Raw genomic sequence first — 23,686 nt, 5'->3', positions numbered from 1 at the left:
CTTAAGCCTAATCCTGGACTAAAAAGCATCTTCAATGGAGATTTTACATTGAAAGTGTGATTTAGTCCAGGACTAGGCTTGTCTTTAGGAAGCCTTGTCTGTGAAACCGGCCCTTTGTGTCCTCCCTTCCACCTAGCTAATCTTGGCTTCAGAAATAATTCATGGAATATTGCCTCAACATAGCAGACAGCTATACCTGTCCCAAACTAACTGTTGTAGTAAGTGTGTTCCCCAGTGCACAAGTTAAAATACCTGAGGAGCCACCAGCCGTCGTCTGATTTGCGGAGCACTTCCACCACAGAGCCGAAGGGAACAGACAGCTCGTCACGTTCCTCAGTGATGTAGTTTCTCACTACATAGTACCAGGTGCCTGAGGGCAAAACCAGGAAGAGGGTTAAAACAACGTCAGAGATTGGGCTCGTTTGACTTACATTTTTAACCTGACAAGGATTCAGGTGAGGCTAGGTGAGAACAGATGCAGGGCAGTGCATCTGGGCAGTCTCAAGTTGGACAATTCAATGCAATTCTGATGGCTTGAAAATATGACTGCTATAAATAAAAATTATAGCTCAATAAAACATCCTACGAATTCTCTTTGAAATCACCATATACCACAACCATCAACACAAAAATGATTCTCTCAAACAGTCATAGTCTTGAGATCTACTATATCCTACAGGAGAAGTTATAGTATGGTGAGTAATGAGGAATGTTTCTCCAGCTCGGGACTGCCATCTGGTGTTCGACAGACTGTAATGAACTGGCAAGGGGCAATGTAAGGGTGCATAGATCGGTTCCTTTGGGCATATGTGAACACAGCAATAGCACTCTGTTCCACAACAAATCAACCAGGCTGAGACCGCCTAGAAAGGGTGGCCTCTCAGCCCACTTGCAATCACTCCACGGAGCGATTCGTTTGCAGTGAGGACGCACCATTTCCACAAACCGTTACAACTCAATTGCTGTAGCCTACCCTGCACTGTCGCATAATAACAAATAACACGTAACAGTAACAAGAAGACACAGACATAGCCTAGAGGTAGAAAACTTTGTGTAGGCTTACTAGGCTATAGCATAATGTTACTCTGCATTGATATAGCCTACACACAAAGCATAAATTCTCTATAGCCTAGTCTACTATTTTTAAGCTAGATGGATGTTAATCAGCATATACTCACGTTATAGCTAGGGATGCTCCGATTTATCGGCCACCGATTTAAATCGGCCGATTTCACTCCAAATGACTCGATCGGTGATCGGCAAAAATGGCCGATCGCAAAAAACGATTTTTATTTTTATTTATTTATTTTTCCTGGGGAAGACAGATAACTGAACAGAAAACATAGGAGGACGTAACAGTATGTAAACCATGAAGGCCACGTTTATGATGTCTTTTATACAGCCATATCGACTGACTTGGGCTTCAGGCCCTAACTGGGTGATAGGCCAGACCTTTACTATGCCATAAAAATGGGTCTGCGTTTGCTTGGTGCCTAATGGATCAAAACTTTTGTCTAAAAAGCAAAAAATATGTAGGCTATCCAGTCAGTAGGCCTACAGTTATGTATTTAAAAAAAAATCGGTATCGGTTGATCTTGAGGAAAAAAATCGGTGATCGGTATCGGCCCCAAAAATCCAGATCGGAGCATCCCCAGTTATAGCGTTAACGTTAGCTGGAATTGTCTGATGGCTTATGAAATAGTTTCTTTGAAAAAATCTGAGGGATTTCCTGAAATCCAAACTTTCCACAAAATTCTGAACAATCACAAAACTGTTAACAAGCATGTGGTGTTGAGGGCGTACTCAGAACCAGAGCAGACCTGAAGATCGTTTGCAGAATCTTAACGCCCTAATAGACTGCATAATCATACTGTATGGTAATACTTCAAACATGACAAACATTATATAAAGCACCATATTATATCAGATTACCGGGATTAGACAAAAGTGGATTGAGGATTACATTTATGTTGTACATAAAGGTATTTTACCCGGCAGGGGAATTCCATCCAAGCAATCTCCATCCTCTTCCTCACACATGTCCAGGTAAGGTGCCGGGAACCAGGCCATGCGTTTCTCGTAATTCTCTGCCAGCCACCAGCCACCAGGATCTTTCATGAGCACCTGCAGAATCTCATCCAGGGCCACCTTAAAGGGTCTGTTCTTAGTGTCCTTGGTCTCGTAGGGGGCCATACAGCGGTACGTCTGGGTAACAAACGGTTGTCCCACTTCGACTTCCCTTCTCCAGACTCCAGAGTCGTCTTCCGGCAGGTTGTCTGAGCGCAGAATCACGATGCTGTGGAGACACAAGAAATAAACTTCACCTTCATTCAAAGAACGGTGTGTGTGTGTGTGGAGACAGACATATGCTACAGCATGGACATCACAGCTATTTAAGTCCCACCCACTTTTTTAAAATTATTAGTTTAGTCCCTGACTTTTACCAATGTCGAAAATCAGCTCTTTTCAGAGCTCTGTGTCCGTGCTTCATCCATCAAATCCCACCCACATTTTCAATGCTCCCTACACCCGTGATCAAGTGAAGCTCTCGCCTACCTGTTATAATTGTCCTGCAGGTCATGGTCTTTAGGCATGAAGAACTGCCTGACCTCCAAACAGCGGGTCACTGTGGAGTCACATGTGAGCAGCTCAGTGCAGTAGACTTCAAGGAACCTCAAGTGACGCATCCATTTACTAAGCCCCTTCTTCTTCTGGTTGGCCTTCCTTGCTCTAGCTGAAGTTTAAACAAATAACTTAATGAAGAGATGCAATGATGAGCTGAAAAAAGTAGGTATTGGAAGGTAGAAAAAAAAAACTGTATGGTTTCTATACTGTAGCCTACCTCTGAACTTGGGAATCACTCGTTTTCCTCCGGAAAGGGGGAACCTCTTCTTCAATGTCCTCTGAAATAGATTGAAGAACAGTAGTTAACAACCAACTACAAATGTTTAGGGTATAAATATTTTTTTATAAACAATTTTACTTACATGGAACTTTTTAAAGTCCCGGAATGATCTATACACAGCTACTTCATTGTCATCTGACCAAAATACAGAGGTCATGAACATCTGTTGGAAAAACAGGACAATATTGATTATGCACTTTAAATAGTTTACATCGAAACGGCTTGTTACAAAATGGAAACACAAACGCTTCAGTGAAAAACTGCAGTCCAGTCCAGGTTCAGCCCCTGGGGCTTCATTATAACACAGATTTGTTAGAAGAATGACTGCTACAGAGAAATGCATTTTTGACGCAACTTTGTTTAGCCTAGACATAGAAGCTTTGGAGGTGCTCGTATCTCATCCGCGTGTGCTGAGCTCCACCTGCCTCGGCACACCGCTAATAACATTTGATCATTCTAATGGTTTACCTTTGTTTTAGACGCACACCGCTAATAACATTGTATCATTCTAATGGTTTACCTTTGTTTTAGATGCTCCCACGTTAACTCCAATAATTCGCGCGCTGACGGCGTAGCGCTGCAATGTCACATCCATCGTCGACTTTTGGTGTTTTCTCCCCCAAAAAGGCGCTGCGAATTTCACTTTAAAAACAACTAAACAGTTTGATCAGAACAAGCCTGGTCGAGAGGTGGTCGACGCCGAAATGTTTAAACGTTAATTTCACGGAATCACACGTGACGTTATACTACGGTTTTATAAAAAGCGTTGTGATTGGACGAGAGGCGTGACAAAGCTGATTGAATAATGATGTCACGGTTAAATCACCTGTGGTGATTTTCATACATACACATTTTTTTGCCAAGGGCCCCATAACCAATCAAGTCAGAGCCGGTGTTGTGCCGTCAGATGAATTATCATGAAAAATAACCTAGAATTACATACGTTTCTAAAAAGGCCATATTTTGTCGGGAGAGAGCTAATATATGCCATTTAGCTGACGCTTTTATCCAAAGCGACTTACATTGCAGTGAGTGCATACATTTCAGTATATATGGTCCCAGCGGGAATCGAACCCACAACCTAAGCGTTGCTAGCGCCCTGCTCTACCAACTGACCCGCACCCTCTACTCTGTCTGTAGCCTATTGGCCTGCGGCTGAACCCCGAAGGTGTGTACATTACTATGTCTTCCTTGGACGCTTCCAGTCATCCCGATCCTCCATACATCTGGCTAGCTCGCCGGTACTTTCCGCTCCTGCATCTTTCTTGAGTACGTCCACTTAGTCAGTGGGACGCCCTTGTGATGCCCGTGTGTTGGCTCCCACATAACCAGTTTGCTGGCTGGCAACTCCTGGTGTCTGGCAGTGACCTGCCAGCCTCATTCTCCTGACTGCTATTTTCTCTCTTATCCTTGGTGACAGCAGGGCCCCTATACAGATGCTTGTATGCAGCGCCGGACCCGGTCCTAGGCATTTAGGTGCCCTAGGCGAGAGTATGATTTGATGGCGCCACCACCACATTAAGCCACCAGTACTGCCTCATCACCACCCACACATTCAACAGTAAAAATATGGACAACAATGGTTTCAAGACAAAAATAGACAGTAGGCTGAGACATATTTTCATAGACACTTTGGCCTCCCCCAGGCATTTGGCGCCCTAGGCGACCGCCTAGTTCGCCTATGCCTAGGACCGGCCCTGCTTGTATGCTTGCTCTTGTCGATGTTAAGTACTGCACGCAGCATTCTGGTGTAGCACCCATCTAGGGACTTCTGCAAGGTAGGCTTCAGGGTCCAGCATTCACGGCCATATAGGAGATGGACTCTACTGTTGCATAGAAGAAGCTGAGTTTGATTTGTCCTGGGAGGTTGGAGTGCCACACACTGGCCATGCTGTTCAGGGCCCTCCACACAAGCGCCTTCCTCACTTTAAGGTCTTGCTCGGACGAGTTGACCCATGAGCCCAGGTATTTGAAGTTGTTGACTTCCTTCAGAGCAATGCCTCCTGTTGTTGTTAGAGGTGGATAGTCCGGGAGGATGTTATAGGTGATTATCTCGGTTTTCTTGGCATTTAGCCGAAGGCCAACCGTGGCACACTCTGTCTCCACTCTGCACAGGAGCTCCTGTACTTACTCTAAGTGGTCGAAGAGCAGGCTGATGTCGTCCGCGTAGTCCAGGTCAGGACTACGGCGGTGTGTCGTCTTGACCTCCTAGGTGTTATAGTGAGGCCGAGTTCCACTTATGGCCTTCCTGAGTGCATAGTCTAGGACTATGATGAAGAGGTGTAAATCCTAGTAATGCGTATGGAGTTTGGATTACTTGTCCCCAAAAGTGAAAATAACTGACAAAAATAAAATAAACAATATTTTCAAGTTCTGGACAAATGTTAATAATATCAAACTCTGTAGAATTGGTAAGTGCTTAAAATGTTGTATGTGGAATTGCATGAAATGCATTTACAGAAGACCACATTTTCCAAATAGACTTTCTCTCAAAAGTGAAAACAGCTCGGACCCCCACACCCACGTCACATTTGGTCCCCCCCCACCCCGTAGTAACATAATAATGCACTCACACAGGGGTGCAAACATGTCACCTTTCTACTAAATTAGCCGTTTTTATCTCAAAATATGTCATCCATTTGAATTGTGTCGATCTGCAAAAAAATGAATTGGGTGGGGAGGGGAAGTCTCATGATGCGCGAGCTAACTAATCTAAAGCTTTGTATGCCTCCGTCTAAAGCTGCAACATGGGTTCATTTGTAGCCTTGGCAGCTACTAGATTGTAATCAAGTGCAATACTGAAACACAACTGTGAACATTTCAAACCTGCAAACTGCGACACTTTAAATGAATGTGCAATAACACTATGTGCAATATGACAACCCTCGGGTACATAAGGTTCAGAGAAAGGAAATGTTAGAATAGGTATAGCATAGAGTACAGCACAGCGTTTTATTTGTATAGTATAGTATAGTGGATAGTGTACATAGACTTTATTTATGTAAACCAGCTCTTTGCCCTTCTTGTTTTTAGTTTTTTTCCTAGCACCAGGGGAGCCCCCCCTCCCAAATTTTGTTGTATGGTACCTGTACTATATTAATGACAATAAAGACCATTCATTCATTCATTGAAATACAGTATTCAATACTGATGGTTCACAGTCAAGAAGTAGCAGTGTGTAAAAACTTAAATGTCAATGTTTTTTTTATTGCGTTTCACCACAGCAATGGACAAAAGGTGTGCAAAACTTGGAAAACCTGATTTCGTCCTCATCAATCACATATTTGCTCTGCAATAAGATTTTAAGAGACAAAATGTTTACTACATGATGGTACTTTACAGGTATGGTTCACAACATGCTGATACTTGGTTTAATATGGTTTACAATACAACATCATTAATGTTTAGGGACAAAAAGACAACGTGGTTGGTTGTTTGGTCAGGAGAGTAGCTGGATGAGCTCTCTGGCCCTCTCTGCCTTCTTCTGGGCCTGTGTGTCTTTCTCCTCCTCATTCCCCTCCTCCCCCTCCGTCACCGCCACCTTCTCCCGGACCAGCGTCTCCGCCTTCTGGATGGTCATGGTCCTGGCCAACCCAACCGAACCCTCCAGGTAGGAGAGCAGCACAGAGAAGCTCTCGTCCGGGACCTGCACATACAGAGAGAAAGGGGGATGGAGCGTGTTAATGAAATATAGTTACATTCAGTTGCCTCACAATATAGTTATGACACATGAGCCTCCTTCACCACCAGGGGGAGCCTTATGAATGATTTTAAGGGTTTGGGTCTGGTACAAATGCCTTTACCTACCTACCTTAATTCCTTGAAGTAATCACTGACCTGACATGAGTTGGTTGGTCGAAGCAAGCTCTCTACCGCGTAGCTTTCACCAATCAAGTCACGTCAGATCAATCATTACTTCAAGAAAGGGATCACAGAAGGATGCATTCCAACAGTATTCAAACAGGGCTCTGCAGACATGTTATTACATATTACCTGGTCTGAGTCAAACATGTGTTGTAGTAACCACGTCTGTCTGGTCTTCTGAAACTTCCATTCCTGACGCCTCTCAGCCCAGCTGCAACCATAGAAGAAGATACAATGAGCCGATGTTAGCACATCTCCCACAAATGAGGATGACGTATTTCAGATAGCAACTAAGCTACATTTACAGAGAGAGAGAGAAGTGTGAGTGTGTGTGTGTGTGTGTGTGTGTAACACATGTTGTAATCATATGCCTCTGTCTCCTGTCTTACCAGGTGAGGTAGTCTAATGCATGCTGGGAGGCGACGGGTTTGTCGGCCTCCGCCTTGTCTTCTGTCTTTCCCTCAGCTTTCAGCTTCTCCTTCTCCTCCTTCTTCAGAATCTTCTTCATCTTTCTATCTAGGACTCGTCTTTCCTCTGGACTCAGGTCCTCCTCTCCCTCGATCACATTCTCCCCTTCTTCCTCGGGACTGATTGTTGGCTCTTCTAAAGACTTCTCAAAGAAAACAAAAAACAAAGGAGGAACAGCTTTATCTAAGTCTTTCCTTAGTATGGACGATTATCAGTTACCATGTTATTGCAGTGAGGTAATCAAGCATCCGGCCAACATAGGCTGTATAGGGGTGGATTCTGTGATTCATTCAGTTGAATTATACATCTGTCTTTACAAACATGATGTAATCATGTGGTGGACATGTATTCTGCAATATCGTAGTCGTCAAAATGCTTTGATTGATAATGCAGGTTAATATTAGGCCTCATCTGAAGGTCTTACACACATGATACTATAAGATGATGGGAGTTTTCCGTCCTGTATCTGGGCTGGGCCAGGTCTGTTTCCTGAGGCTCGGCTGATCGAGGGCCATTTCCTGTATCAACAGCCTAGTGACACCAGCATCGCACACGTCAACTCTGTCTAAGCTATCGAAAGTTCACTTTTGGTTTTCTGACTGCATCTCATGTTGGAGACAAAAGCCTTCGCTGTCCTCTCTACATCCTGTCTCTTGCACAATGTACAAGTGAGCAGCCACCCACCACATATACACCCATCTTCACACCAAACCAAACACTATAAAACAACTCGCTTTCAATTTCCTTTTCAAATAAATCATAAATAAACAATTAGGCTCTATAAAAAATGAAGGTGGAAATATAATGAGATCCTATTATGATGTTCTCATATGAGAAAACAGGACTTCTAACCAGGGGAGGCTGATGGAGGTAGAAATTGGAGGACAGGCTCATTATAATGCATGGAATGGAATAAGGAATGGTATCAAGTGTGAGAGAAGGTAGGAGAACAGCTTCAGCGGAGAGGGAGGGGGGGTGAGTGTGAGAGAAGGTAGGAGAGCAGAGCGGCTAACTGGTTGGGCGGGCGGAGGTTCAAACTACAGAGAGCCAACAGTGAGGCCACAGAGACCCCCTTCATGGCCGTTTTCATCGGTGTGTGTTTACAGTTTACACAGTTTGAAATAAGCCCAGGGAAAGCCCAGGGAAAATACAGCCATTGATGCTTAGAGACTTTTCCATGGTGAAAATACAGTCCATCGACAGGTTCTACAGAGTGAATGTGTGAAACACACAGCAAGTCGAGCAGACTAAATTAAGATCTTTTTTGTTAGATTGTACACACAACCGAGGTTGAAGTGAAGTGTGCAAAATGAGGAGTTTCACATACTGTACATACTGTATATCCTGAGAAAGCAGGAACCTGAGTTGAGTGAAGCAACGACAGAGAGAATAGGACCAAGTCTCTCTTGAAAAAGATATTTGATCTTTGAGACTAACCTGGATCAATACAATGTTAGATAAATGGTGATTCTATGAAGACCTTTAACCTCCTTATCTGAACCACATGGACATCCTATCAGAGGAACCAGGGATATTCTGATGGGTTTCTAACGGACGCGTAGAGGGTCATATAACAAGGCAGAGACAGAAAGAGGGAGGGAGAGAGCGAGAGAGAGAGAAGTAGGGAGGGAGACCATGTGACCACCAAGTCATTCTAAAAGTATGCTGACTGGCTGACAAGGGTAGGAAAGTACACCCAGCTCAACACTGAGACCTCAACGCTTTCATAGCTCTCCTGTTTCCATGCACCAAGCATCATACACAGAGGACGGAAGTTTATATATCGGCATTGTCGTCGTAGCAGAACCACCAAGCTGCGCTGAGAGAGTAAAAACAAACCAGAAGAGAAGACAGAGGCTGACAGAGTGAAAATGGTAAGTGGAAACATCTGTTTTGTCTGGGCAGCGAATTTCTCTGAGCGAGGAGTTTGTCAAAGTAGAGGGGGGGAGGGCTACGTGGTGCTACTAAAACCAACCCCTACAGATACTGTCCCTCTCCCTGAAGCACACTGACCTGGTTGGGTACACTGAACTGGCAGTCTCTCTTTCTCTGTTGATGAGTGCAAAAGCCATGTTTGCATATAACCGTATCTCTGTGGCAAGAGCAGGAATCCTTTGTTTGGAAAACACATTTTATGACTAAGGTCTTCTATAAGGGCAGGCCCTTGCTTGTATTTAGAGATATTAGATAGGAAGACAAATGAAGATCACTTGTCAAATCAGGCTGATTAGAATCTGAGTGGTATGTTCCTTTAAAAGACCACTTCCAGACAAACATATTTAATACATGTTTTAAGTACAAGTATGCATTTTGTTAGAAAATAAGCAATTCTGTCTCAACAGCATGTCTCAACATGTGGCAACTGTCAACAAATAGACCTAAACTGCATGAAAGGCTTCTGTCTGGTTAAATTATACATTTATATATATATTATACAGCTCTGAGCCTTCCTCTGTCCTGATCAATGAGTTAATAAAGTTAATTGTTCCGTTTGTCCCTTGATGGATCAAAAAGAGTCCAGGGGAGGCTCGTAAAGCGTAAATAATTTCATTGTATTAATACATACACTACCGTTCAAAAGTTTGGGGTCACCCAGACAATTTCATGTTTTCCATGAAAACTCACACTTTGTACATCTGTAACCTTATCAAGGGAAATGGATGATCATAATTTTTTACTGTTTTTTTCCCTCATTCTTCTACAGTCAAACCTAACAGAGTTCCTGAGCAAGATGGACACTTCCACCCCAGCCAGCTCCATCCAGGCACCCTCCGCCCCCCAAGCCTACACAGACAGTCCCCCCAACACCACCCTTGACGTATCAGACTTGTTAGACATCATCGCCGCCAACAGTGTCAGCTCCAGGGCTAACTACGTCTATGCGTGTTTCTTCACGGTGGGCATGGCCTCTGCGTGCTGCCTCCTTTACGCCTTCATCCAGTCATCTAAAACCCCTCGAGGCGGCGTGGCCAGAGTGGATGTCCTCCTCTGGGCCTTCTGCAGCTCCCAGCTACTCCTCCTGCTCTTCTCCCTCTCTTCATTGGTCCACAGGCCTAACTACCTGGCCACCACCCAGCTGGGCTGCGCAGCGCTGGCCTTCTCAGTCAATATGGCATCGCTCTGCGGCCTGCTGCTGCTAGTGCTCATGGGATATGTGCTGACCTTTGACCCACCCACCCACGCGATGCTGCGGAGGCCCGGGGTGTGTGTGGCTCTGGTGGTCCTGGCCTCGGGGCTAGTCTCTTTGGTGCTGGGGGGCATCCGGGGGCTGGCGATGGGGAACGGGGAAATCTGTGTCATAGATCCAGCGGAGGCGGGACTATGCTACGCTGTGTCCAAGCTCTGTATCGGGTTCGTCCTCCCTTATGCCCTTCTAGTGGGGATCCTGATGGGCGGCTGTGTCCGCCAATGGAAATCCAGCGGGCGCTTCCTCTCCGGGTCGGAGGAGGGTCCTGTGTTCCTGTCGGTCGCCACAGTGATGTTCGCCTGTCAGCTGTTCTACGGTGTGGTGCAGGTGTGGGGGGCGGGGCTGGGGAAGGGGGAGGGGACGGGGTGGGGGCTTGCCCCCGCTGAGAAGGTGTTCCTGAGCGTGGCAGAGTATGTGTTGTTCTCTGGCAGCTGTGTCTGTCTACTCCTGGTGCTGTTGCTCCACCGACCCAGCAGAGGGAGCCTCCAGGAAGGGGTCAGGCGGATCAGAGACTGCTGCTGCAGCCGACAGACACACAGGCACGTCATGGCCCCCCAGGTGGAGATCTCTGACATGCATGACTACTAGTGACCACAGGGGCCGTCCACACACACACACACACACACACACACACACACACACACATATACACATATACACATATACACATATACACATACACACACACACACAATCAGCAAAGCTGGAAATATTTAAATGGCAGATTGTAATGTGTGTAACAGAAGCCTTAAGGCAGCAGATGACTTCAGTCAAACATACCATTTAGCTACAACAATGTGTGCCTTCGTCTCAAAGGCAGCACGGTTTCTTTACATGTTAATGATCATGGTCTATCAAGGCTTATAAGCAGTGGCTCATCTCACAAAGCAAACAGGAACAAATATCTTTCAGGACTCTGAACACTTAACTGCCAGGTTTGAAAAGCACAACAAAAGAAAAAGTCTGTCTGCAACATGTGTATTTTATCTGTAACTATTTTTGTATTCTACTTGTGTTGTTTTCAATATGTTTATTAAGTGAAAGAATTTCCAAATGACGGTCAGTGTTGAAATATGTATGCCTGTGCCAAAAAAACTCATTAAAAAACTGTATGTTGTAGCATAGTGTGTGCCAGTCTCTGCACTCCCAATGTGTTCTGTGACACACCCCTGGTTCCCGGCACCAGGCAGGCTCTACCTGTATGTTTGCATAGACATCTTGGGCACTAAAACCACATTAGTGAGACTATTAGTGACACATTAGTCAGAAAAGGGTAGTGTAGTACCTGTTAAGATTCATGCCATCAGACAGTTCAGATCTGGGTCAAACACCTTAAAATACCCCAGCTGCACTCATTAGTGTACTGAGTTAGTTTGCCAGTTACAATGGTGCACCATGTTTGGACATGCTAGACACACTTTTATCAATCAAACTGTTGACCACAATTGCAAGTAAAGCTGTGACCATTCCTACATACTGGATATCGAACTGACTCTATTTAGACTGGGTGAACATGAAAATACTGGGTGCAGGTCCAAAGTTATTAAACTTTCAGGCGTGTGAAGATTTCCACTATTCACCCTAACACCAAGAGGCACCTGCACCAGGAAATGGGATTGGCTCTCGCCAGAATGTCTCACCGTCTCGCTCCTGTGCCAGTGTGGGCAGCGGGCGGGTACAGTCGATGAGCAGCAGGGGCAGCTGGGTAGAGGTAGAGCTCATTGTAAGTGCATGGGAGGAAATGTTGCAATACTATCAAACCATGGTGTTTGATTCCAGTGTGTGATACCATTCCTCATTTCATTCCATTCCGCGCATTACAATGGGGCCGTCTTCTGATTTCGGCCTCCCCTGCTCCCTACCCTAGTACAGGTTGGCCTCCACTCTAGCCTATATTGATATACAGTATCTAGACGAGTGCAGAAGGTAGTGAAGCAAACAACGGTGATGTGAGACACCATCTTGTTTACTGTAAACATACAGCCGCCCACTATTACCCAGAAGTCACCCCACGGCGGCCAGTTGCCCGTATTTACATATTTGAACAATATACAAAATGACTTGCACTTCTGACATGGACGATTACGCGTAGATCAAATGACCCCCATTCTGAGAGTTTCTATAGGGAGTATTGATGATGGAAAGGTCTAATGTAAGATTACATGATGTTAAGAAATCACTCATCTAGCCACACAGTGTTACATTCCTAAGCACCTATCCATAATAATAATGACTTTTATTTGTATAGCACTTTTCCTGCAAACGTTGTGTTTGTAATCCATACAGTGTGTGTGTGTGTGTTCATGCTTGTTATTGATTGTGCTTGTGTGCGCGCGTGCGTGTGCGTGCGTGTGTGTGTGTGTGTGTATCTACACACCTCTCTTCCTTGAAGGAGAAGGTGGTGCCAAACTACCTGAGGGAAGAGCTGCATGTCCCAGTTCAGCCTACCTCAGTTCAGGTATATAGTCAGGCACCTGTAATGGGAACTACCTCCGCAACCTTCACACTGAGAAATATCTGGATAATAGTGATAAACTGATGGAGAGAAAGCTGGATCCAGACACAGGCCATCACCACAGTAAGTTTCACTTCTCTCATCCTAATACTAGCCTAATTCAAAGGTAATTGGCTTCAGAGAAACTGTGAAATAGCTGGAGAGACACAGTAACAAGTTGTTTCCATACTTCAGTCAAAGCCAAACAGCTAATAGCAGTATAGCACATTAAAGTGCAGTGCATGTCAGTGGCTGTGAATGTGTGGTCTTCATTGCAGAAGAACATACTCTCGTTTCATGTTACAGGTGGCAGTGAGGAAAGTTTTCTTACAGTAGGCTGTGTTTGAGACTTTGCCCAAGCAGTGTGTTCATCTGTCGCTGTGCTAGATTGAGATTCTATTTGTATTCAGGGTTTTTCCGGCATTTAAAAGGCTTAGGCGGCTTCACGCAGGAAAAACCGGTTAAAGAAAAGAGAGAAAAAGGAGAAATCACGCAGGAAAAACCGGTTAAACATTGTCCATACATTTATTGTGGCAAATCGATCATCCCAGCAGCAGGTGCAGCTAGAATATCGTTACGTTATAAACGGAATACCCGTGGAAGATTCGTTTGTGCAGAGCCATTTACCCATTTAAATAGTCTGTCTAGTTAGGGATACTGCATCATTACAAAGGTCATAAAATAACGTTTTAGTTGTTTACTAAACATCGTGCGCCTTAACCCGACGTTCGGTTCATCCCGCAGCGCCTGTTCTGTTGACCAGAAGTGCCCCACTACACTGGCACACGACACACTACACTGGCACACGACACACTACACTGGCACAGCACCAGAATATCTGAAAGATCTTTTGCTAGCATATCAGCCCAAACTCTCAGGTCTTCTGACGCTGGCTTTCTCTGTGTACAAAATAAGACATTTGGTGAGGCTGCATTCTCCTTTTAAGCACCCAAATTGTGGAATGCACTGCCAGTTTACATTAGGAATGCAACCTCAGCAAATATTTTCAAGTCAAGACAAAAAAAACAAAAAAACATATTTTTAATATTGCCTTTAAATGACTAAATAATTACATTATGATTATATAATGATTAAAGCACTTTGAGCGTTTGCAGGAAAAGTGCTATACAAATAAAAGTTATTATTATTATTATTATTAAAGTTATTACAATAGGCGGCTCCATGTCCGCTCCAAGCCAGCGAGCTTGCTTTTATCGCACGCTCACAGCATCAGCAAGCCAGCATCGCGACAGAGCGGGCGTTTACAAATACTTCAATATTTAAAATGTAGCCTACCCATGTTTAATGTCACGCATTTCATTTTTTATACATCTCAATAATGTCAGCACGATGGTTATAAGAACAAGCACTGGATTTGCGGGCGCACAAAGAAAAAAAAACTACACTTCTACCACCTAAGCCTTATTTTGAGCCATGAAAAACCCTGGGATTCTCTTCTGATTCTAAAATCAGAACGTTCTGGAAGTCATCTGATGCTTTTAAACAGTTATGTTACAGTTAGGCCTACATACAGTAATATGTTTGCTTACATACCAATGGTAGTCTATTGTGTTCAACTTAACTAGTACTAGTAGGTCAGACAACCTGTATGACAGCCAATTTCTTCGACATGATTTTAAGAGCAACTGAAAGGCACTGCCTTGATTTCTATTTGTATCCTCTCCCTAGTCCCCTAGTCCTCTGAGCTATTGACCAAAACCTCAACCTGAACTAAGAGGAAGCTCTGCGGAAAACCTTCGTGACTACAGCTGAAAAAACAAGTCAACATGCCTCCTCCTCAGTGAGAAACAGACGGATCTACAACAGTAGGCTACTTATTAATATTATAAAGATGATATTTCTACCTGGAAACAACTCAACACGGTTAACCCCATTGTAACTGACTATTGGATGAAGCCAGCCAGCCACAAAATCACAATGAAGTTGTGGTGACCTCTGACCACAACGCCAACCGGAACGGAGAATGACATGGAGGTGACTATGTTCATTGACCACCCACACAGAACTCACAGTAACATCACAGAACACCTTAACGGCTCCTACGCCACAGGGGACAACGTCCGCACTGACCCTGACCACCACCCCCACTACACCCTCGGCCTCGTCCTCTCCTGCGTCTACACCATCTTCCTCTTCCCTGTCGGATTCTTCGGCAACATCCTCATCCTCACCGTCAACCTGGGGCACAAGGGTCGCATGAGCGCTCCAGACCTGTACTTCGTTAACCTGGCAGCGGCAGACCTGATCCTGGTGGTAGACTCCCTGATCGAGGTGTTCAACCTGAGTGCCAGGTACTGAACTACTTATAAACTTGAAGTACTGCAATACCTGAAATACTTGGAAGTACCCGAGTGTCAGTGTAGGGAATACACTGGGGCTTTGGGGAACATACTGTATAAAACTAAAACATGACAAATGTCCCTGCAATGGAATGATGAGGGCTAATTATACCCATTTCATTCTAGGCTATTCTGTATGCCAATTTTGGGCATTTTAGTGCAGTGTGTTTACATTTTTATTCAACACGACAGTTGGCTTTCATGAGATGCTGTTTTCAGAACTCAGGAAACCTAGCTACATCCTTGTAAACTGAATATTGATCAAATGTATGCCCCAATGGACAACAGAATCTTAGAATGCGCAATGAAATTCCTCTTCCTATCAGGTACTATGACAACATGGCCGCCCTGTGCACCTTCATGGAGCTCTTCCTCCAGGTCAACATGTATAGCTCCGTCTTCTTCCTCACCTGGATGAGCCTGGACAGGTTTGTGGCCCTGGGGGGCTGCTCTGCACTGGGGGGCTGCTCCTCGAAGGGCCAGAGAGGCTTGGGGAGGCTGGGGAGCAGCATGCCCCAAGCCCGCCTCAGTTGCTGTCTGATCTGGGGGACCTCTGCCCTCCTTACCCTCCTGCCCTTCACCATAGCCCAGGTCCAACACGCAGGGGAGACACACTTCTGCTTTGCCAACATCTCCCAGATCCAGTGGCTGGAGGTTAGTCTTCATGTTGTTTGTCTATTACTTGTGTTACTTATTCTATCTGTCTATAATTTGTAATTATACAGAGAAATTCAGCTCTTGCTGCCATTGATACAATGTACAGTAATGTCCTGAAGAATAAATAAACTCACTCTCCCTCTCTCTGACTTCAGGTGACTCTGGGGTTCCTGGTACCCTTCTGTGTGCTGGGTGTGTGTTACTGTAGGATCGGGCATGTGCTAGACCGCTCTCACAGTGAGACGCAAGACGGTCGCGGGCGGAGGCGGCGCCCGCGGAGACAGAAGGCGTTGAGGATGATCTCAGCTGCTGTGCTTGTCTTCTTCCTCTGCTGGCTCCCAGAGAATGTCTTTGTCAGTGTTCACCTGCTGAGAGGCGACCCGGATGGGGACGGCACAAGCGGCGGGCTTGGCGCGGGGACGCTGTGGCATGACTACCCCCTCACGGCACACGTGGTCAGCTTGGCTGCATTCTCCAACAGCTGTCTGAACCCCCTGGTCTACAGCTTCCTGGGGGAGACCTTCCGGGACAAGCTCAGGGTGTTCCTCAAGCAGAACGCCAGCTTCGCCAAGCTGCAGAGCTCCCACTCGGGGAACTCCTCTGACCTGCCTGCTGGGAACTCCTACCGCCCCAAAACGAATTGTCCTTCTACGCAACCCTCTCCAAGCTCTTACTGCCTCCACAAGCCTGTTATGCATCACTCAAACCCAAACCTACCAGACATCCTACCGCACAAATACGCCCTGGACAGCTAAAGGACAGGCCAGCTGCAAACTGACGTTGCCTCAACATACAAGGAATACCTCAGACTCCGGACAGTGCAAGAGCAACTAGAGGAAAGGCCCGTTTCAGGCAGTTTGACAGATGTAAAGGCCAGCTCTGAACATTACTGACAGTGCTTCGAAATACAGCTCTTTGACAAACAGAGGCAAATACAGGAAACACCACGGCCTCTGGACTATACAGGTGCATCTCAAAAATTGAACATCATGGAAAAGTTCCTTATTTTCCGTAGTTGAATTCAAAAAGTGAAACTTTTATATATTCTAGATCCATGACACAAAGTGAAACATTTCAAGCCTATTTTGTTTTAATGTTGATGATTATGGCTTACAGCTCATGAAAATCAAAAATCCAGTATCTCGAAATATTAGAATATTACATGAGACCAATAATTTAAAAAAAAATGGATTTATAAAACAGAAATGTTGACCTTCTGAAAGGTATGTTAACTTATGCACTAAATACTTGGTCTGGGCTCCTTTTGCACGAATTACTGGTTGTCTGTGCGTGGTGGCTCTTGATGCACTGACTCCAGCCTCAGTCCACTCCTTGTGAAGCTCCCCCAAGTTCTTGAATTGGCCTTGCTTGACAATCCTCGCAAAGCTGCGGTCATCCCTGTAGCTCGTGCACCTTTTCCTACCACACGTTTCCCTTCCAGTCAACTTTCCATGGATATGCAGACGAGCTGAAGGCCGCTATCAAAGCAACCTGGGCTACCCTAACACCTCTGCAGTGACACAGGTTGATTGCCTCCATGCCAAGCATAACACACCGTGGAAAGCAAGGGAAGCTAGTGGATCAGGACATGCTCATTGTAATGCATGGAACATAATGTCTGTCTCATTCTGTTCCATACATTACAATGATCCCTTAATCAGATTTCTACCCTCACCAGCCTCCCCTGGTGAAAAGGCACATGTATGCATGGAATTATATCTCAATCAACCAAAGCCTGTTTCCATATAGGCCTGACCTGAGGCCTTATCTGCGGTATGAAAAAAATACAGTTCAATGAAACCAGTGTCAACGTAGCTCCAATATAGCAATATAAATAGAACAGATAACTCTGCCATATTTCTTTCCAACAGTTTGTTAAAATAGCCACAATGAGGGGTGCGCAGCCCCACCTCCTGGTGTTGCAATACACTGCACATTAAATACAAATATCAGACAAGTTTGAATTTGCATTTTACCTTTGTCTTCTTTTTCTTTTTTTCCTTCTGTGGCTCTTCTGGTTGTTGTTTGTGTTTCTTTGTCTTCTTGGTCTCAGTTAGAGCTGGTACAGGAGGCTCCTAGGAAAGAGCGAGAGAGTTTGGACTTTTGCAGTTATAGAACAGGGGCCTGTTCCACTACGCGAGATTAACTCTAATCCAGGCGATTAACTCTGATCCAGGTTTAAATAAGCTTGCGGTCGGTTCCATCAATGTGGCTCAAATAATTCGCTGCTTAATTAATTCTGAGTAATTCTGGTCCCGAGCAGACTTACAGGCTGGTTTAGGTAATGCGTGCGTCAAAAAAGGCTCACAGGCGGAAACTACATCCCGAACGACAGTTCCTCAAGTGTCTTTTAGGAAATATTAGTTCCCACTTCACACGAGATAGATAGATAGATAGTTTGACTGTGTGATAGATAGATAATTTGATATTTTGAAAGTGTGATCGATCGATAGATAGATATTTTGATTGTGTGATAGATGACTTGATATTTTGAAAGTGTGATAGATAGATAGATAAATAAATTAAAAAGTGTAAAAAAATTAATAAAATAGGTATGTGACTATCAACTTGCATTGCCATTATGACAGCGGTGTGGCTGGCGCAGGGGTTAAGGCAGCCAGTTAGAGTTCCGAAAACTGCGGGTTCGAGACTTGATTTAACTTAACGTTTCTTTGTGTGTTTTTTTTGCATTTAACCGAAGCCTTCATGCAAATCGATTTACAATATATATATATATATATATATATATATATATATATATATATATATATATGTCTAAGTGAATCATCTATCCATCAGTAATCATAAGAAAATATTATCTATGCCAAATCCAGGGTCCAGTTAGAAGAACATAATTTACTCAGAAAGGCTTCAAACACCATTGTAATCGTGTCAGTTCTTGTAAATTAGCCTGCACCATCATTTTATAGCCTATATTTTTTTTTAGATGAGATTTTAGATTAGATTCAGACAACGAAATGCAATAAAAAGTGTGTCTGAAGAGGGATTTGAACCACCGTCTTAAAATGACGAATAAATACCATGGCAGCGGTCAATACCACTAGGCCATCGTGACGATATGACGGATTGTAGCCTGCTGCTGATATCACCACAGTAGTAAATATTCATTTATTAAAATATGAACATATAATAATAACTGGGGCTAGTATGACCTACGCATTTAATCGGTCAGCAATTTCTTGCCAAACCATTTCCCTCGCCTTGTTAATTGCGGCAGTATTACACTATTTTACATCTTATTTGTCGTCTTCATAAAGATCAATCTTCATTTCGACAGTTTGACTCTTCGGGGCTCTTTATGTCTGTGTGCACGCGCCCATATCGAGGATTTCTAAGCCGGTGTTCTGTGAACACTCATGACACAAGCCTGATCCTCGTTCGAGGAATCACCTGAGGCTTGAATTCCAATCCCGAGTTGCCTGATCGCAGGATTTATTTTTATCGCCGATATATTAATCAACGTTCGTGGAATAGCCTCCAGGTCAGGGAAGGCTGGTAGAGGTAGACGGGCTCCATTCCTCATTCCCTTCAATGCACATGTTCTACATCCTTCTACCTCCATTAGCCTCCACTGTAACAGGCCAAATGAAAGAATCATCAAAGCTCTTAGATTCAGGTTACAAAAACTTGTCAAACTCTTGGGCAATTGGTTTTGCAGCTGTATAAAAGGCATTGCACATAATACACATTACAACACACAATATAAAAACACAAAACAACACTATATACATATACACAGACACAGAAACCCAGTTACACACACTATTCTCACCTCTAGTTCAGTCTTTTTTCTTTTCTTTTTCACTTTGATTTCCATGTTTTGGTCTGTACAGACTTCAGACTCAATTGAAGCTGGTACAGGAGCCTCCTAGGAAAGAGCGAGAGAGTTTGGACTTTTGCAGTTATAGAACAGGTCAGGGGAGGCTGGTAGAGGTAGAAATCGGAGGATGGGCTCCATTCCTCATTCCCTTCAATGCATTACAATACACATGTTCTACATCCTTCTACCTCCCTCAGCCTCCACTGTAACAGGCCAAATGAAAGAAACATCAAAGCTCTTAGATTCAGGTTAAAAAAACTTGTCAAACTCTTGGGCAATTGGTTTTGCAGCTGCACAAAAGGCATTTGCACATAATACACATTACAACACATAATATAAAAACACAAAACAACACTATATACATATACACAGACACAGAAACCCAGTTACACACACTATTCTCACCTCTCGTTCAGTCTTTTTTCTTTTCTTTTTCACTTTGATTTCCATGTTTTGGTCTGTACAGACTTCAGACTCAATTGAAGCTGGTACAGGAGCCTCCTAGGAAAGAGCGAGAGAGTTTGGACTTTTGCAGTTATAGAACAGGTCAGGGGAGGCTGGTAGAGGTAGAAATCGGAGGACGGGCTCCATTCCTCATTCCCTTCAATGCATTACAATGCACATGTTCTACATCCTTTACCTCCACCAGCCTCCACTGTAACAGGCCAAATGAAAGAATCATCAAAGCTCTTAGATTCAGGGTAAAAAAAAAACTTGTCAAACTCTTGGGCAATTGGTTTTGCAGCTGTACAAAAGGCATTGCAAATAATACACATTACAACACACAATATACAATAAAAATAAAAACACTACCGTATATACATATACACAGACACAGACACAGACACAGACACAGACACAGACACAGACACAGACACCCAGTTACACACACTATTCTCACCTCTAGTTCGGTCTTTTTTCTTTTCTTTTTCACTTTGATTTCCATGTTTTGGTCTGTACAGACTTCAGACTCAATTGAAGCTGGCTTCTTCCTCTTGGACCCACGGGTCTCTGACTCATGGGACTTCTTTACCATGGCGACCAGCTTGAATGAATGAATGAATGGTCTTTATTGTCATTAATATAGTACAGGTACCATACAACGAAATTTGTGAGGGGGGGCTCCCCTGGTGCTAGGAAAAAAATACTAAAAACAAGAAGGGAAAAGAGCTGGTTTACATAAATAAAGGCTATATACACTATCCACTATACTATACTATACAAATAAAACACTGTGCTGTACTCTATGCTATGCTATAAATATCCTAAAATTTCCTATCTCTGAACCTAAGAAGCTTGAACCTAAAGAAGACAAAACACAGGACACATGAAAGTAGTGATGCAGGCAGGCAGGCAAGAATACTCAGCACTCACTTTACATTGGCAAAGCATCACAATCAATTACTCTCTCTTTAATAATGGTCTCTAACATCACGGCAACATTTCAATCACCTTGCCCTCATGTGGTTTCTTATGATCTATTGCTCGTTTTAATGTTCACAGACCAGGCAACGATAATCAACAGAAGTAACTTACTGTGATAGAAGACGAGCAGGGTTTTCAGCCACAACACGTGGTGAGAGCGGTTACGGAAGTAGTGTAGCTTGCTGCATTATCATTGGTCAGATATTTCTCTCAATTTTTGTGAACGGTCACGGATGTTTTAAGTGTCTGTGGGATTTGTAGTTTTAAGGATTATGCGCAATCGCACTTCCAAAACAAAACGATAGACGGCAGTCGTCCTCAACCAATGTCGTTTGGGTCAAAGTTTACCCTTGGAATCAGCATGATTCATATTATAAACATAGATATATTTTCATCCGATAAAGGGTATTAATTAAAACAAGCTAGTATTGAATGTTTTTTCCGCAACCAAATCAGAGGCATTGGTTTCCGATATTTGTCATTTTCGATAGTTCGGTAGGAACGATTCATTCTAACCGGTAAACGCCATTCCTAGTCTCGACGGAAACAATTCAGTGTTGCACAACGAAGAGTACATGACCTGACTTCGAACCTGGGGATTTCGTCCTGAAATGACCATTTCTCTACGATGTCTGGAGTCGGACGTCTTTTGTGTAGTTTGACACGGTGTTCTTTGCTTGGTAGACGTGGAGTTGTCACTGATGGAAAGAGGACAATTCTGAGGTATGTATAATATAGCTCATCCTGTTCTGTTCAATGACAAATCCGTAGCCAGTGATTGACACCAAAGCTTCTAGAAGTTCCCTTATCTCTGTGACGAATCGATGCTCCAGAGATGACCTAAATCATCACTGACGCGTTAATATAGTGTAATATCGTGAGTTTAGAATTATAAGGTTCTATCTCCATTTTTGTCATTTTTGAGTTTTTTACATAATCTGATCCATTAGGTGTTTATTAATGCATGTGTGGTGTTATTTTTAAAATGTTGACATTTTTGAGTTAGTAATTCATAAAATACAAAGGTTCCATCTCACAAAACATAATAGAATGTAAAAACTTTGACGCTCAATATCTCTGAACTGCCCTAAACGGAGATAGAACCTTATCATTCTAAGCTCACGATATGTATTGGTTACTCAACGTTTAATTGGGGACTTACCCTGAACCATGTTTCGGCGATTCTTCCCCCCCCCCCCCCCCCCACATGGCGTTATACCTCAATAGTCCATCACTAGGTAATTGTGTTGGTGAGTGAAATTCACCGTGTCTGTGGACTTAATCAATCATCCTTACAACCCAGTATGTTTGGCTTAATGTGAATTTTGAACATTCTGAACATGTCTCTCTCTTTTCCATCTGAGCAGACTAAACAACACAAAGACCCTGTCCCTGACCTCAGAGAGATGGGACATCACATCAAAGAAACCAACAGACAATGGGGACAATGAGGAGGTGGACTCACGGCCCATCAAGTTCTCCACCAGCAAAGCGAGTCAGACTAACTGGAGTGTAGATCGCTCCCTGGGCAGCAACTACCGGAGACCCGTGTGGAAGGTCTTGCCCCTGAGTGTGATCGGGATGGGCTTCCTGCTGTGGTGTTTCTTCAGGGAAGAGGCGACCATTGATGAGCAACTGGGGAAGAACCTGTATGAACGTTTACCTGGCTTGCTCTCAGACCAGGAGGAGGTGGAGGAGGAGGAGGAAGTCGAAAGCAAATCGAGCTAATATTTTGAACATGAGCTCAGACACGAGTTCATCTTTATTTGCTGATCTTATTTATTTGTTTTAGCTTGATTCATTCAGTCTGTAGTATGCACAAGTGGTGTGTATGTGCCAAGAGGGATGATGATGATGATGATGATGGCGGCCGTCCATGTCAATCTGTTTCCAGGATACGTCCATCCACAGCAGTACAAAGGTGTCTCGATATCAACCAAGTTTCAAGCAGTGGAGGCAGAAATCGTAGGACAGTTACAACCCCTGTAATGCATGGAATGGAATGAGAAATTGTATCAAAAACCTTCCATGCATTAGAATGACTCTGTCCTAAGTTATTAAAGCTAATGCTTCTCAAGTCAAGTGATGCTGATGTGTTTGTTTTGGTTGTATAACCAACACTACACTGACAAGCAACACTTTGACTTCTGTGATTTACTCCAAAATACATTAAACGGTTTTCCAATCTGAGTTGATTTGTATGTGGATATGCAGACTTAGCCATGTCATTTAACTGTGGGTGTGTATGATTTATGCTATGGCTTGAGGCAGTGGCGGACTCGGGCTGTTTGAAGGGCAGGGGCGAAAAGGAAAAAAGGGCACCTACTGCACAACATGGGACCCCATCAGTGCACATGGTCAAGTTTAGACCATTGGAAGGGCAGCCAATAGGGCACATCCTCTAATTTTGCCACTCAAAAGGGCACTTTAGTGCGACGCTTTTCAACTGTGGGGGCACATGGTCAAGTTTAGACCATTGGAGGGG

General features: G+C 44.0%; 3 protein-coding genes across 7 annotated transcripts; 2 read left to right on the top strand and 1 right to left on the bottom strand.

Annotated features, from left to right (window-relative positions):
- Nucleotides 1–6,102: 6,102 nt before the first annotated feature.
- chlsn (cholesin) lies at nt 6,103–21,749 on the bottom strand. 5 transcript variants are annotated; one of them, XM_080542198.1, is made up of 8 exons: nt 21,313–21,749; nt 20,678–20,923; nt 20,182–20,277; nt 19,729–19,824; nt 17,912–18,010; nt 7,159–7,382; nt 6,899–6,980; nt 6,103–6,551 (listed from the first exon to the last, which is right to left on the bottom strand). In XM_080542198.1, exons 2-8 carry the CDS (start codon nt 20,810–20,812, stop codon nt 6,345–6,347), a joined length of 939 nt encoding a protein of 312 aa, XP_080398324.1. In that variant the 5' UTR covers nt 20,813–20,923; nt 21,313–21,749; the 3' UTR covers nt 6,103–6,344. The 5 variants fall into 5 exon arrangements, with proteins under 5 accessions (XP_080398324.1, XP_080398325.1, XP_080398323.1 ...); XM_080542199.1 differs by having other exon boundaries at nt 20,678–20,843; XM_080542197.1 differs by having other exon boundaries at nt 20,678–20,821; nt 21,313–21,746.
- LOC308167428 (uncharacterized protein) lies at nt 8,904–11,012 on the top strand (the record flags this gene model as incomplete). The annotated part of the gene is made up of 2 exons (XM_080541849.1): nt 8,904–9,111; nt 9,942–11,012. The coding sequence occupies exons 1-2, from the start codon at nt 9,109–9,111 to the stop codon at nt 11,010–11,012; spliced, it is 1,074 nt and encodes a 357-aa protein (XP_080397975.1). The 5' UTR covers nt 8,904–9,108.
- Nucleotides 14,908–16,690, top strand: LOC308167426 (G-protein coupled estrogen receptor 1-like; the record flags this gene model as incomplete). The annotated part of the gene is made up of 3 exons (XM_080541847.1): nt 14,908–15,230; nt 15,605–15,932; nt 16,091–16,690. The coding sequence occupies 3 exons, from the start codon at nt 14,908–14,910 to the stop codon at nt 16,688–16,690; spliced, it is 1,251 nt and encodes a 416-aa protein (XP_080397973.1).
- Nucleotides 21,750–23,686: the final 1,937 nt, after the last annotated feature.

Source organism: Nansenia antarctica (assembly GCF_963989245.1).
Source record: "Nansenia antarctica genome assembly, chromosome: 11".
Classification (NCBI taxonomy): Eukaryota; Metazoa; Chordata; class Actinopteri; order Argentiniformes; family Microstomatidae; genus Nansenia; species Nansenia antarctica.
Note: the sequence above shows the minus strand (reverse complement) of the source record. Positions and strands in the feature narration are given on the sequence as shown.

Bases quoted from the DNA above. Each gene is read 5' to 3' on its own strand.
- chlsn (XM_080542198.1), bottom strand. From the start codon at position 20,812: ATGGTAAAGAAGTCCCATGAGTCAGAGACCCGTGGGTCCAAGAGGAAG. The intron at 18,011-19,728 runs GTGAGAATAGTG...GCTCTTTCCTAG, and splicing joins GAAAAAAGACTGAACTAGAG to GAGCCTCCTGTACCAGCTCT. The intron at 6,981-7,158 runs GTAAGACAGGAG...CTATGGTTGCAG, and splicing joins GCATTAGACTACCTCACCTG to CTGGGCTGAGAGGCGTCAGG.